The 14,430-nt window shown below is 44.1% G+C and overlaps 1 protein-coding gene across 5 annotated transcripts in view; it reads left to right on the top strand.

Annotated features, from left to right (window-relative positions):
* Window positions 1–14,430, top strand: part of LOC143815893 (arf-GAP with SH3 domain, ANK repeat and PH domain-containing protein 3-like) — a 220,709-nt gene that overhangs the window by 127,073 nt on the left and 79,206 nt on the right. For all 5 annotated transcript variants that reach the window (XM_077295633.1, XM_077295632.1, XM_077295631.1 and 2 more), the window contains 6 exons: window positions 5,545–5,705; window positions 5,828–5,961; window positions 6,060–6,151; window positions 7,776–7,956; window positions 8,152–8,237; window positions 8,340–8,455. In XM_077295633.1, the coding sequence (XP_077151748.1) occupies window positions 5,545–5,705; window positions 5,828–5,961; window positions 6,060–6,151; window positions 7,776–7,956; window positions 8,152–8,237; window positions 8,340–8,455 (770 nt within the window). The remainder of the gene's footprint in view (window positions 1–5,544; window positions 5,706–5,827; window positions 5,962–6,059; window positions 6,152–7,775; window positions 7,957–8,151; window positions 8,238–8,339; window positions 8,456–14,430) is intronic.

The following is a 14,430-nucleotide window of genomic DNA, read 5'->3' as shown; positions in this document are numbered from 1 at the left end:
GCACTCTCAATTGTTAGCACCTAGTAGCACCCCCTTTTGAAAGTATCACAGCTTGTAAATGCTTTTTGTAGCCAGAAAAGAGTCTTTCCGTTCTTGTTTGAGGGATTTTCATCTATTCTTCATTGGAAACTTCTTCCAGTTCTGTGTGATTCTTGGGTCCTCTTGCATGCACTGCTATTTTGAGGTCTAGTCACAGATTTTCGATGATGTTAAGATCACTGGACTGAGAAAACCTTCACTTTGCACCTTTTGAGGTCGTCTATTGTGGATTTGGATGTGTGTTTAGGATCAATATCCATTTGTAGAAGCCACCCTCTTTTCAACTTCATCTGTAAAAAGCTGATATGTTTGCATCAAGAATTTGTTGAAATTCAATTGAATCCCCACCATATCGCACCATATCAGTAGTTTTTTTTAACCCCTTAATAGTACACCGCGTAATAGTACACCGATGTCGGACTCCCTCCCTTTGATGTGGGCTCAGGCGGTGATATGTGCCCGCAATAGCCGTGGGTGGAATTGCGATTCACCCGCAGCTATTAACCAGTTAAATGCCACTGTCAAACTCTTGACAGCGGCATATAAATCGCGCTTCCGGCCCCCATCACGTTATCGTGTGTCATCGGTGTGTTGGCATGACAACCTGAGGTCTCCTGGAGACCTGTATGGTTGTCAGTGCCGGCTTGCTGTGAGCGCCACCCATTGGTCGATGATCATAGTAAGTGAGCAATTCTACTACATAGAGGCGATCTGAATATCGCCTCTATGTAGCAGAGCTGATCGGTTTGTGGCAGCTTCTAGTCTCCTAAAGCATGCCAATATTAAAAAAAAAAAAAAATGTTTTTAAAAATATAAAAAAAAAATATAAAATGTCAAATTACCCCCCTTTTGCCCCATTCAAAATAAAACAATAAAAATAAAATCAAACATACACATATTTGGTATTGCCGCATTCAGAATCGCCCGATCAATAAAAAAAAGGATTAACCTGATGGCTAAACGGCGTAGCGAGGAAAAAAGTCAATACGCCAAAATTACGTTTTTATGGTCGCATTAAAATGCAATGGGGGAATCAAAAGATCTTATCTGTACCAAAATGGTATAATTAAAAACGTCAGCTCGGCACGTAAAAATAAGCCCTCACCCAACCCCAGATCACGAAAATTGGAGTTATCGGAAAATGGTGCCATTTTTTTTTTTTTTAACAGATTGGAATTTTTTTTCACCACTTAGATAAAAAAGAACCTAGACATGTTAGGTGTCTATGAACTCGTAATGACCTTGAGAATCATAATGGCAGGTCAGTTTTAGCATATAGTGAACCTAGTTAAAGAGCCAAACAAAAAACAAGTTTGGGATTGCACTTTTTTTTGCAATTTCACCTCACTTGGAATTTTTTACCGTTTCTTAGTACACGTCATGGTAAAACCGATGATGTCGTTCAAAAGTACAACTAGTCCCGCAAAACATAAGCCCTTGCATGGCCATATTGACGGAAAAATAAAAAAGTTATGGCTCTGAGCAGAAGGGCAGTGAAAAACGAAAACGCAAAACCGAAAAAAGCTCCGGGAGTTAATGATCATCTGGACCCGTTGAAGCGTATACCACCCGAAACGGCCATAGTCCATGAACCTAACCAGTTTGTCTTACAATTATCCTGCCCTCTGTAACCATGTCCACAGCATGTTGTTAAAATAAAGGACAAAGGTTTTTTTTACTGGAAGACTTGTGTGGTGCTGCTATTTTCTTCCTGTTTGGATTTAATTATGCTAGCACATTGCACAGAAGAAGTCCAACACATGTGTTATATGCTGTATTCATTTAGTGTCTTCATATATATTATACCTATACTTTTTCTTCAGTTCAGCATTCTAGTATATGTCTATTCCATGTTCCTTCCATAGTTCTATGCACCAGTGCGCTTATCTATCCATTATAGTCTATTTTTTTTTTTTTTTGCTTAACCCCTTCATGACCTGGGATTTTCCATGTTCGTTTTTCGCTCCCCTCCTTCCCAGAGCCATAACTTTTATATTTTTCCATCAATATGGCCATGTGAGGGCTTATTTTTTGCGGGACGAGTTGTACTTTTGAATGACATCATTGGTTTTACCATGTCGTGTACTAGAAAACGGGAAAAAAATCCAAGTGCTGTGAAATTGCAAAAAAAGTGCAATCCCACACTTGTTTTTTGTTTGGCTTTTTTGCTAGGTTCACTAAATGCTAAAACTGACCTGCCATTATGATTCTCCAGGTCATTACGAGTTCATAAAGGCACAGATGATTGGCCTCGGGGAGACCAAAACATCCAACACCGCGGAGACACCATCACGTGTTTCTCAACGCAGTGATCCAGAACACTGCCCCCATCCCTTATGGGAAATATGCAAATGCATGTAGGATAGCTGTGGAGACACCATCACGTGTTTCTCAACGCAAGCAGTGAATAGCCAGGCCTTTCCCCGGGAAGACACGTGTTTCTCAACGCAGTGATCCAGAACACTGCCCCATCTGTGCCTTTACAGCCTTTTACTAGGCACTGCTCCTAATAGCCAGATTCCTACTCCACACTGATGAGGGGCAAACACCCCGAAACAGCTGTCTGTGGATGGATACCATGCTTGGCGTAGGTGGTTTTCCTGTATTGGATGTTTTCCTTTATTGGATGCTGCCCTTCCCGTGGTTGTTCCTTCCCGGGGAAAGGCCTGGCTATTCACTGCTTGCGTTGAGAAACACGTGATGGTGTCTCCGCAGCTATCCTACATGCATTTGCATATTTCCCATAAGGGATGGGGGCAGTGTTCTGGATCACTGCGTTGAGAAACACGTGATGGTGTCTCCGCGGTGTTGGATGTTTTGGTCTCCCCGAGGCCAATCATCTGTGCCTTTACAGCCTTTTACTAGGCACTGCTCCTAATAGCCAGATTCCTACTCCACACTGATGAGGGGCAAACACCCCGAAACAGCTGTCTGTGGATGGATACCATGCTTGGCATAGGTGGTTTTCCTGTATTGGATGTTTTCCTTTATTGGATGCTGCCCTTCCCGTGGTTGTTCCTTCCCGGGGAAAGGCCTGGCTATTCACTGCTTGCGTTGAGAAACACGTGATGGTGTCTCCGCAGCTATCCTACATGCATTTGCATATTTCCCATAAGGGATGGGGGCAGTGTTCTGGATCACTGCGTTGAGAAACACGTGATGGTGTCTCCGCGGTGTTGGATGTTTTGGTCTCCCCGAGGCCAATCATCTGTGCCTTTACAGCCTTTTACTAGGCACTGCTCCTAATAGCCAGATTCCTACTCCACACTGATGAGGGGCAAACACCCCGAAACAGCTGTCTGTGGATGGATACCATGCTTGGCATAGGTGGTTTTCCTGTATTGGATGTTTTCCTTTATTGGATGCTGCCCTTCCCGTGGTTGTTCCTTCCCGGGGAAAGGCCTGGCTATTCACTGCTTGCGTTGAGAAACACGTGATGGTGTCTCCGCAGCTATCCTACATGCATTACGAGTTCATAGACACCTAACAAGTCTAGGTTATTTTTTATCTAAGTGGTGAAAAAAAATTCCAAGCTTTGCTGCAAAAAAAAAAAAATTGCGCCATTTTCCGATACCCGTAGCGTCTCCATTTTTCATGATCTGGGGTCGGTTGAGGGCTTATTTTTTGTGTACCGAGCTGACGTTTTTATTAATATCACTTTTGTGCAGATATGTTCTTTTGATCGCCCGTTATTGCATTTTAATGCAATGTCGCGGCGACCAAAAAAAAACGTAATTCTGTAATTTCTAATTTTTTTCTCGCTACGCTGTTTAGCGATCAGATTAATGCTTTTTTTTATTAATAGATCGGGCGATTCTGAACTCGGCGATACCAAATATGTGTAGGTTTGATTTTATTTTTATTGTTTTATTTTGAATGGGGCGAAAGGGGGGTGATTTAAACTTTTATATATTTTTTTTATTTTTTTCACATTTTTTTTAACTTTTTTTTTAACTTGTGCCATGCTTCAATAGCCTCCATGGGAGGCTAGAAGCTGGCACAACTCGATCGCCTCTGCTACATAGCAGCGATCATCAGATCGCTGCTATGTAGCTGAAATGCAGGCTTGCTATGAGAGCCGACCACAGGGTGGTGCTCACAACAGGCCGGCATCAGTAACCATAGATGTCTCAAGGACCTCTATGGTTACTATGCAGAAGCTTCGCTGACCCCCAATCATGTGACGGGGGTCAGCGATGCGCTCATTTCTGGCCCGATGGCCAGAAGCGCCGGTTAAATGCCGCTGTCTGCGCTTGACAGCGGCATTTAACTAGTTAATAGCGGCGGGTGAATTGCGATTCCACCGCCAGAGCCCGCATCAAAGCGGGGGTTCTGACCTCGGAAGGGATTAAAATACAAAGAATATGTGTCATATTTAACTTCAACTCTTTTACAGATCATTTCATCTTCAACTTGCTTAGGCTACGTTCACATTTGCGGTCCTCGCCGCAGCGTCGGGCGCCGCAGCGGCGCCGCATGCGTCATGCGCCCCTATATTTAACATGGGGGCGCATGGACATGCGGCGCACTTGCGTTTTGCGCCGCATGCGTCGCTGCAGCGCCCGCGTCGGTGCGCAGAGGACGCAGCAAGTTGCATTTTTGCTGCGTCCAAATTCAATGAAAAAAACGACGCATGCGGCGCAAAACGCAGCGTTGTGCATGCGTTTTGCTGCGTTTTTATTTGCGTTGTGCGTTGCGGCGCCGACGCTGCGGCGCACAACGCAAATGTGAACGTAGCCTTAGCTGTTCACAAAAACAATAACTTTTACATGCCGCTGTATATGCACATGTGGCTCTTCCAGAGACATGTTCAACAATGTCTTTACATGGCCAGTCTGTTCTTCCTTTACTCAGAAATAACTATATGTGACGTTAGGCAAAAGAGTTGTCCGTCATACAGGAGGAGGCGGCACTGGGCGGGCAATAAAACCTGCAGTGACAGATTCTTCAGATCTACCAGATCTCTTCAGCCTCATTTGCATATAATTTTAAATGCCAATTTCTCAGTAATGGAGGAACAGACTGGCTATGTAAAGGTACTATTGGACTTGGTTTTTTTTTTAAAAGCCACATGTGCATATAAATACTTTTGGGTGTGAAATTCTGCTGTCAGATTTTCAATGTTGTCTCAGGTTTGGCTAAATAAAATCATTGGCAATTAGGGCTTGGCCAATAAAGCCTAAGCTTATATATGTTTTTTTCTATGGTAGAGTGATCATCTAGCCCTTCCTAAATTATTGCAAAATTTCACATTTTGTTAATACACCTGCATTTTGTATATTTATTTTGCAGACTGTTCATCAGGTGATACACTAAAAGAGTAATTTTGTTTTGCACTTTACTTTTTTATTTAGTACAATTCATAACCTGTTTTAAACGAAAATAAGTCATTGCTGGCACACTGATATTATGAGGCTACAAATTCATAATGGATAAATTGTGCTGCTATATAAGCATCAACTCCGATTTATATGCTCCTTGTTCATCTCTCCTTTATAAATATAGATGGATATCAGTGCTTCAGAACAGCAAAGATGAGTCTTTGAATGCAGCTTTCATGGGAGACACTGGGTCAAATGACAACTCTAACCAACTGACAAAGCAGATTATCAATGAGATTAGGTCCTTACCTGGAAATCAAGTGTGCTGTGACTGTGGAGCCCCTGGTAATCTGTCTTGTTGCCCCTCCCTATTTTCTTTATCTTGTCATCTTTACTATTTAACTGGTTGCCTTTTTTTTTCCATTTTTTTCATTCTTCGCCCATTTTATTCTTGTGGACTTTTGCAGAACCTGCCTGGGTATCTACAAACCTAGGAATTCTCATCTGCATTGAGTGTTCTGGGATTCACCGAGATCTAGGAGTGCGCTATTCTCGAGTCCAATCCTTGACTCTTGACTTACTTAGCACCTCTGAACTCTTGGTAGGCATCACATTATATCTATCAAAATATCAGTGTAGTCACATATATCATATACCTGAATGTCATTATATCCCATCAATACCATGTGTTTCTTTTAGATTGCTGTTTCAATTGGAAATAATAAATTCAATGATATTTTTGAAATAGTAGCTCCAGCATCAAGTCCTAAACCCAAACCCGGCAGTGACATGTAAGTGTCCGTGAACTTTACTTGTATATTGTATTCTGTTTTAATTTTTAATTTATGCAGCTAGCATCTTGGAGATGGGAATACCCCTTTTAAGGAGTTGTCCACTACTAGGACAACCGCTTCTTAAACTAAATATTCAATCTTGATAAAATAATAAAGCCTATACACACCTCCATTTCCGGCACCGTACCAGCGTTGTTGACATTCTCTGTCCCCAAGGCTGTGAATTGGTGTTGTGACACATGATGCCAGTCAGCACTGGCGTCTCTGTCTCTGCCTTAGTACGAAATGAACATGAAGAGGAAGGCAGGGCTTCAGCTCATCCTGGACTTTTTCCAGCCGGTCATCACGTGTGCCAGTAGTGGACAAGCCCTTTAAGTCTTCTACCTGAAATAGGGCTATCATCCATAATAGGTCATGTTCTGGTAATAGGCCTTATTGGTAACAAGCTGTACACTATGTAAGATAAAGCTCTCAAAGCAGGTGAACCACAGCAGATAGAAAAAGCATGACAATAGAAAACTTGCTTATGCTGTCTAACTAAAACAAATGAATAACACATGAATAACCCCTTTAAGTTTACGTTCCCACAATAAACTTTTGGTGAGTTTTTGATGTTGCAGATTTTCTGCATCATTTCTGCACCAATTAAGCAAATTAGGTTACATGCCTTTTTTCATTGCTTTAAAGTACATTTTTTTTTACGTGCTTTTTTATCATGTTTTTCATACTGTTGCTTTTGTCTTTGTGGTATTTTGTTTATATGGCTTTGACAAAACTTTATTGCTGTAGTTATGTTCGGATTACATGTGTCTTTCGTGTGCTTCAGCTAGGGGAAACACACTAAAACCGCATGTGCGTTATTTACCTGCGGATTTTGCAAATGTAATACAAGTCTATGGGAAAAATCCACACATAAAGCTCAGAGTAACCGCAAGAAGAATTTAACATGTTACAGATTTGAAACACGCACCTTAGGTCAGTTTACACCGAGTAAAAAAAAGACATAGTGGGCATGGAGATTTCTACAATTTCCATCCACTGTGCTAATACTGTAAGACACTGTGTTTTTGACGCAGCAAACATACGCAATGTTCATAACCCGCCAAAAAACTCACATTCTAAATTTTCTGTTGAAAATGTCAATAGGAATAAATGGATAAACCAAGTGCGTGATGCATGAAGGAAGGAAATAAGGTGGTGTTTCAGAGGATTGATTGGAGATTAAAACAGACTGGAGGTGCTTTATTTGGCTTAGACAATAGCAAAAAAAGATGACGTTGCCCTGTAGTGATCAAGGAGAAAGATGGAGATGTAGGACAGTATTTCCAGAGTACCTTGCCCATGGATTGCTGTAGAAGATCATATTCTGTACCATAATTTTGACATCTCAGCCCAACAAAAGGAGCAAGGTTTATAGTGAAAATTTGCACCATGTCCTGATTTCTGCATATGGGTCATTTTTTAGTGTAGACGCTCTTATTTTTATTTCTATTGCAAAGTGAGGACTGCAAAAACTGCCTGATGTGAAAGATATTCCACTGATGCTATAAATGATTTCAAAGGCTCTCTCTTAGAAGTGTGTATATGGATCATTTGAGTTGTGATCACTGTGTCTCCACAGGGCTTCCAGGAAAGATTACATCACTGCAAAATATGTCGAACACAATTTTGTGGACAGAGAAAGATGCAATGCTCTGCATGGAGTTAGAGAGGCTATTCATGGGCATGACTTAATGGCATTACTACAGAGCATGGCAAATGGAGCAGATCTGAGCAAACCGCTTCATCCTGTGCGCAATCCGGTATTGATCACACTAATGCCGCTGTCAGACCAATATATCAAATATTTTACATCAGTGTGACATCCTCTATTATAAATCAACACTTTTAATGTGCATGATCAAATGCAGCTTCCTAAGTTAAGAATCGTAGTAAAATTCTTCAGTCTTGTAATGTCTCTCCTAATAATATTGCATTTGATTTTTTGTATTTTAAAGGATCATGTGGAGCATCCCCTTCACTTTGCTGTGTATATGAGTGAGAGAAATTCCCTCCCGATAGTAGATTTCCTTATCCAAAACGGGTAAGCACATCACTGAAGTCTATAATTTCATTAGTATAGTAAACAAGTGCTATTTGTATATATTGAGCTTTTCTGTCTTACTGGATGGCTCTGCTTTCACAGGGGAGCCCTGGATAAAGTTACAGCAGATGGACAAACAGCTCTGCATTATGCGGTCAAATATAATAAACCAGATTGCATACGGCTTCTCCTGAGAGCAAAGGCATCTGTGAATACTGGTAAGCACATGACTCTTCTCCCTTCCAAAGTCCAGAAACATTCTTGACAATGTCTAGTGAAACTCTCATGTTCTTGTCATACAAAGCATCAAATAAAATAATCCTGCAATATAGGAAACTTGTCAGGTTCAATTAAGCTATTAACAGGCAGATATAGAGTTAATCTGCCCGTTAATAGTGTTGAGAAGATACCCAGCTGCCATACTAAAAGTGCTGTACCTAGGGAAAATGAACTTTATTTCCCCCAGGAGCTGCCGATTTTTAATCATGCAGGAGTGCCTGGAGCAATTACAGGCACCGATCATAGCACTAAGGCCGGCGTCACACCTAGCGTAGGAAAATACGGTCTGTTTTTAATGGCCGAGATACGCAGAAAAGTTCCTGAACAGTGATCTGTATTCAATGCGAGGATGCGATTTTTTTTTTTTCTCCAAAAATTATCCGTGTGCCATCTGTATGGCATCCGTACGGCGAGATTTTCTCGTCGGGTTGAAAAATGGACATAGAATGGATCCATGGGCTCAAATATTCGTGAAAACATATATATATATATATATATATATATATATATACATATATATATTGTAGCGTGGCTAAAGGGTGTCTAATCGACGGGAGATATGTGTCGCATAGATGGCTTGCCGCTGTGATGTAACCATAGCTACCTATATGTCTGTCAGGACCTGTGGTGATGTCAGACCACATGGCTAATCATGTGATGGGTTACTGGGTGTGGTTAGCTCTATATAAGACAGGCTAATGTTTAACACAGTGGGATATGTGTGGAGGTGCTAGCCTCCAGTGTGTGAAGGCTCCAGCACTGAGCCTGAAGGAATGGACACTTGTTTTTTCCCTTTTGCCTGAGTTAAAGGCTATTTGTTTTCCTGTTGATGCTAAACTGGTTTATGAAGCAATAAACCTTTGAACTTTTGTTGGAACCTGCCTCCTAAGTGTCAGCCGACGCACCTGAGTGAGTGAAATCCCTACAATTGGTGGAGAATGCGGCAGCGTTCCCAGCGGAGACGAAGAGTCTGTTATTGGATGGCCTGGGTCAAGTCTGTTGTAAGCCAGCAAGCTTTGCCAGGGAAAATGGAGGATCTGCTGAAACACGTGCTCCAGTCGCAGCAAGAGACCAACAGGCTGTTGATGCAGCAGATACAACAGAGCCAGCAGCAGATACAACAGAGCCAGCAGGAGCAACAGCAGAGCCAGCAGGAGCAACGGCAGCAGATTCAACAGAACCAGCAGGAGCAACGGCAGCAGATGCAGCTTCTGGCGTCTGCCATCCAGGGCAAGACGAGCGCCCCAACCCCAGGTCTGGCTGATGACACCCACGTCCGGAAGACGGTAAGACGCGCATTGCAAAAAATGACTCCCGGGGATGATGTTGAGGCCTTCCTGACGGTGTTTGAGAGGGTCGCTGAGAGGGAAAAACTTCCGCCAGAGCCGTGGGCAGAGGTACTGGCGCCATACCTGACGGGAGAACCCCAGAAGGCGTACTATGATTTGACCTTGCAGGATGCCAAAGAGTATCACAAATTGAAAGTCGAGATTCTCGCATGTTTGGGGGTGACACTGACTGTCAGGGCACAGCGAGTTCACAGCTGGGCCTATCACCGGGACAAACCGCCTCGTTCTCAAATGTTTGATCTGTTGCACCTGGTCCAGAAATGCAGCCAGAGTCATGTACACCTGCACAGATGGTGGAACGAGTAATGATGGATCGGTTTGTGCATTCCCTCCCGAGGTCCATACAGACTTGGGTTGCCCAGGGTGATCCCCAGGATGCCGACGAACTGATCGGACTGGTCGAGAGATACCAAGGGTTGGAAGGCTCCTTTGGGAGGCAGCCCGTGCCGTACTGGGGGTCCCAGAAAGCTGCTGAGTCCCAAAAAGGGGTGGCGCGTTAAAGGTCACAGAGGGCGGGGGAGGTGGTGCCCAAGGTCCCTACGGGTGATATTATTTGCTGGAGGTGCCACGGGCCAGGACATATAGCTGCCCGTTGTTCCCAGACCACTGAGCAGATGGACTGCAGCATGGGACGCCGTTGTTCATACTATGCGTATCCAGCCTGCAGTGTGAACTCTCCGCCCAACGAGGGACCTCAAGCGTGTCCCGTAAGGGTGAACGGTTGAGCAGCAACGGCGCTGTTAGACTCAGGGAGCTTAGTGACCCTGGTGAGGGCCACTTTCCCTCTCCACCTGCTCCCGGGAAAGAAGGTCGGCGTGCGGTGCATACATGGTGATGCCAAGGACTACCCTTTGGCCAGGGTGGACATTGAAACGGCATGTGGCACTGAGTCCCACATAGTCGGCGGCGTGCAGGACTTGTTGCACCCTATAATTATTGGCCGGGATTTCTGTCTGTTTTGGGATTTGTGGGGAAAAGGTTCTGAGCTCCCTAGCAAGAGTAGGGAACCAGTGAAAATGTCATGCTAACTGCTCCCACTCCTCATTTCCAGAACCCCTTTGTGCCCCTGCCCATTATTGAGGTGCCGTTCGAGAGAATTGCCATGGACTTGGTCGGTCCCTTAGTTAAATCAGCCCGGGGCCATCAGTATATATTAGTCATCCTGGACTATGCCACACGCTATCCTGAGGCAATTCCTCTGAGAAATTCTTCCTCAAAGAGTATAGCCCGCGAGTTGGTCCATGTCTTTTCCCGGACAGGTCTGCCGAAGGAGATCCTGACTGACCAGGGGACACCTTTCATGAGCAAAGTGATGAGTGAGTTGTGCAAAGCCCTGAAAATCTCCCAGTTGAGGACCTCGGTGTACCATCCCCAGTCAGATGGCCTTGTTGAGAGATTTAACAAGACACTGAAGAGCATGCTGAGAAAAGCTATAGAGAAAGATGGTAGAGACTGGGATTGTCTCTTACCCTACCTGATGTTTTCCATTCGTGAAGTTCCACAGGCCTCCACAGGATTCTCACTGTTTGAGCTTCTATATGGCCGACATCCGCGAGGACTCCTGGATATAGCCAAGGAAACCTGGGTAGCCGAAGTCACGCCCCACAGAAGCGTCATTGAGCATGTGGCCCTGATGCAGCAGAGAATTGCAAAGGTGATGCCTATTGTGAAAGAACACCTCCTCCAGGCACAAGAAGCTCAGGCCAGAATCTACAACCGGTCTGCAAGAGTGAGGCAGTTCAATCCGGGAGACCGAGTTCTTGTGTTAGTTCCGACGGTGGAAAGCAAGTTCTTGGCCAAATGGCAAGGGCCATATGAGGTTGTCGAGAAACTTGGTGAAGTAAATTATAAAATTCACCAACCAGGAAGACGGAAACCATTCCAAGTATACCATGTCAACCTCATCAAGCCGTGGCAAGATAGAGAGCCGACAGTAACTCCATTGTTGTTAAGCAACCCAGAAGGTGAGGTTGGAGCGGTTACTATAGCGGAGACGCTATCGAAGACCCAGAAACAACAGTGCCGGGAGTTTCTCCAGAAAAACAGGGACCTGTTTTCAGAGTTGCCAGGACACACGAAGGTCATAGCGTACGAGGTCCTAACAGAGCCACATGTGCGGGTGAACGTGAAGCCTATCGTATTCCTGAGGCTCGTCAAGAAGTTATCTCCAAGGAAGTGGAGCGTATGTTGAAGCTTGGAGTCATTGAGGAATCCAAGAGCGGTTGGTCGAGCCCAATTGTCCTGGTCCCAAAACCTGATGGAGAGTGGAGGTTTTGCAACGACCATCGGAAGTTGAATGAGGTCTCCAAGTTTGACGCTTATCCCATGCCCCGCGTTGATGAGCTCATCGAAAGGCTTGGACCTGCCAGGTACATAACCACCTTGGATTTGACGAAGGGGTATTGGCAGATCCCCATGGCACAGGAAGCCAAGGAGAAGACGGCGTTTTCTACACCAGATGGATGTTTCCAGTATGTCCGGATGCCGTTTGGCCTACAGGGAGCTCCGGCGACCTTCCAGAGGGCTATGGATAGAATCCTTGCACCCCATAAGGCATACGCTGCTGCGTACCTGGATGATATCGTCATCTTTAGCCCGGACTGGGAGAGTCATCTGGAAAAGGTCCAAGCGGTGTTTGATGCTATAAGAAAGGCCGGATTTACAATAAACCCGAAGAAGTGTGCATTGGGTAAAGAAGAAGCTAAGTAAGTACCTTGGATACATAGTGGGTCGTGGAGAAATAAAACCCCAAATCAGTAAAGTGGAGGCAATTCAAACATGGCCAAAACCAGTTTCCAAGAAGCAAGTTAAAGCCTTCCTGGGAATCGTGGGATATTACAGGAGGTTCATCCCAAACTTCGCCACGATGGCTGCGCCTCTGACTGACCTGCTAAAAGGGACAAAATCAGTAATGGTTAAGTGGTCCGAAGAAACAGAGTCAGCCTTCCAAGAAATGAAAGAGGCTTTGTGTAAGCAATCCGTTCTGATGGCCCCAAACTTCAAAAAAGAGTTTATTCTTCAGACAGATGCCTCAGATGTCGGGGTGGGAGCAGTCGTTTCCCAAGAGCTACATGGGGAGGAGCATCCTGTCCTCTATCTGAGTAGGAAGTTGTCCTCGTCTGAAAATAACTACTCAGTCGTTGAGAAGGAGTGCTTGGCCATAAAATGGGCGGTGGATACATTACGGTACTATCTGCTGGGACGTAAATTTAGATTGATATCCGACCATGCCCCACTTAGGTGGATGAGGGAAACGAAGGGTAGAAATGCTAGGGTCACCCATTGGTTCTTAGCCCTGCAAGACTTCTGTTTCCATGTGGAACATAGGGCCGTAAAGCTGCACGGTAATGCTGATGCCCTGTCAAGAATCCCTTGTCTAGTGGGGGAAAGTGCCAAGCCCCACGGCTTTAGGCAGAGGGGGGAGGTATGTAGCGTGGCTAAAGGTTGTCTAATCGACGGGAGATATGTGTCGCATAGATGGCTTGCCGCTGTGATGTAACCATAGCTACCTATATGTCTGTCAGGACCTGTGGTGATGTCAGACCACATGGCTAATCATGTGATGGGTTACTGGGTGTGGTTAGCTCTATATAAGACAGGCTAATGTTTAACACAGTGGGATATGTGTGGAGGTGCAGGCCTCCAGTGTGTGAAGGCTCCAGCACTGAGCCTGAAGGAATGGACACTTGTTTTTTCCCTTTTGCCTGAGTTAAAGGCTATTTGTTTTCCTGTTGATGCTAAACTGGTGTATGAAGCAATAAACCTTTGAACTTTTGTTGGAACCTGCCTCCTAAGTGTCAGCCGACGCACCTGAGTGAGTGAAATCCCTACAATATATACAGTATATGTATATATATATATATATATATATATATATATATATATATATATATATATATACACACATAATCAGTGAGACACACACATTATATATATATATATATATACATGTATATATATATATATACATACTGTGTGTGTGTGCATGTGTGTGTATATATATATATATATATATATATATATATATATATATATATATATATATATATATATATATATATATACCGTATTTTCTGGTGTATAAGACGACTGGGCGTATAAGACGACCCCCAACTTTTCCATATAAAATATGGAATTTGGGATATGCCCGCTGTATAGGACGGGGGTCATCTTATACGCCCAGTCATCTTATACGGCGTGTGGTTCCCAGGGTCTGAAGGAGAGAAGACTCTCCTTCAGGCCCTGGGATCCATATTCATGTTAAAAATAAAGAATAAAAATAAAAAATATGTATATACTCACCCCTCCGAGAAGCCTGGCTGTCACTGCTGCAAGCGTCTGCCTCCGTTCCTAAGAATTGCAGAGCATGAAGGACCTTCGATGACGTCACAGTCCTGTGATTGGTCCGTGACCGCTCATGTGACCGGTCACCTGACCGTGACGTCATCGAAGGTCCTTCACGCTCTGCAATTCTTAGGAAAGGAGGCAGACGCTTGCAGCAGTGACAGCCAGGCTTCTCGGAGGGGTGAGTATATACATATTTTTTATTTTTATTCTTTATTTTT

Source organism: Ranitomeya variabilis, chromosome 3 (genome assembly GCF_051348905.1).
Source record: "Ranitomeya variabilis isolate aRanVar5 chromosome 3, aRanVar5.hap1, whole genome shotgun sequence".
Taxonomy (NCBI): domain Eukaryota; kingdom Metazoa; phylum Chordata; class Amphibia; order Anura; family Dendrobatidae; genus Ranitomeya; species Ranitomeya variabilis.
The sequence above is the reverse complement of the archived record's forward strand: the minus strand, read 5'-3'. Positions and strand labels throughout refer to the sequence as shown.